At 58.1% G+C, this 809-nt stretch overlaps 1 protein-coding gene across 1 annotated transcript in view; it reads left to right on the top strand.

The window, feature by feature from the left end:
- Positions 1-234: 234 nt before the first annotated feature.
- LOC107116315 (zinc finger and SCAN domain-containing protein 2-like) overlaps positions 235-809 on the top strand; it is a 6,515-nt gene continuing 5,940 nt past the window's right edge. Inside the window, exon 1 of the mRNA XM_015418220.1 lies at positions 235-569. Within this exon, the coding sequence (XP_015273706.1) occupies positions 235-569 (335 nt within the window). The remainder of the gene's footprint in view (positions 570-809) is intronic.

Below are 809 nucleotides of genomic sequence, written 5' to 3'. Positions count from 1 at the left end.
GCTTTAACAACCAGGAGCAGCCATTGCGGCTGTTCGAATATCACCGCGGCCGGAGTGAGCTCCCGGCTCTCGTCCCAGCTCCCGCCAACCCAGCAACTCGAAAGCAATTAACAGCAACAATGCGAGTAGACAAATGGGTACCTACCCTTAGATGGGTAGGGGGCACCCACCTCTGATGAGGACGTGTGGTGGTGATGCGGACGGCGTGGATGGCGGCACGATGTCGGTGGCGGCATGCGAGTGCTGGCGGAGATGGAGCGATCCCTGGTGGCCGGAAGGAAAAAAACATCGGGCAACAGCAACGGCGGAGGTGGGAGACGCACGACGGCATGTGACGCAGGCACGGCGGTGCCTGATGGACGGAGCCGGGCCGGGAGCACGCTCGAGCTAGGCGCCTGCGCGATCCAGCTGGGGGTTGCCGTGGAAACATCAGAGGCCTCGAAGGACGCCATGCTGAGCCAGCAACCAAAAGAAGACCCAGAGGACGCTGTGTCAAGCCAGCCGCCAGTACACCGAGCCGAGCCAGCAGCCGAGAAAGACCAGCGAAGATCCCACCACCAAGGGTGCTGGTAGGCAGTCCCACCCCCAACACTAGATGTGGCCCAAGTTAGGAAGTATAGTTCTTAGAACGCCATATATGTGAACCGCCCAGAGACCCCCCTGGGGGTTAGGGCGGTATATCAAGTATAAAGTTAAATAAAAAAATGTAAAAATGTCCCCCCTCAATCTCCTCTTCTCCAAACTAAACATTCCCAAGGCCCTTAGCCTTTCCTCGTAGGGCTCAGTCTCCAGACCCGTGATCATTCTTG

Source organism: Gekko japonicus, unplaced genomic scaffold, assembly GCF_001447785.1.
Source record: "Gekko japonicus isolate JY-2015 unplaced genomic scaffold, Gekko_japonicus_V1.1 scaffold2838, whole genome shotgun sequence".
NCBI classification, from domain to species: Eukaryota; Metazoa; Chordata; class Lepidosauria; order Squamata; family Gekkonidae; genus Gekko; species Gekko japonicus.
The sequence above is the reverse complement of the archived record's forward strand: the minus strand, read 5'-3'. Positions and strand labels throughout refer to the sequence as shown.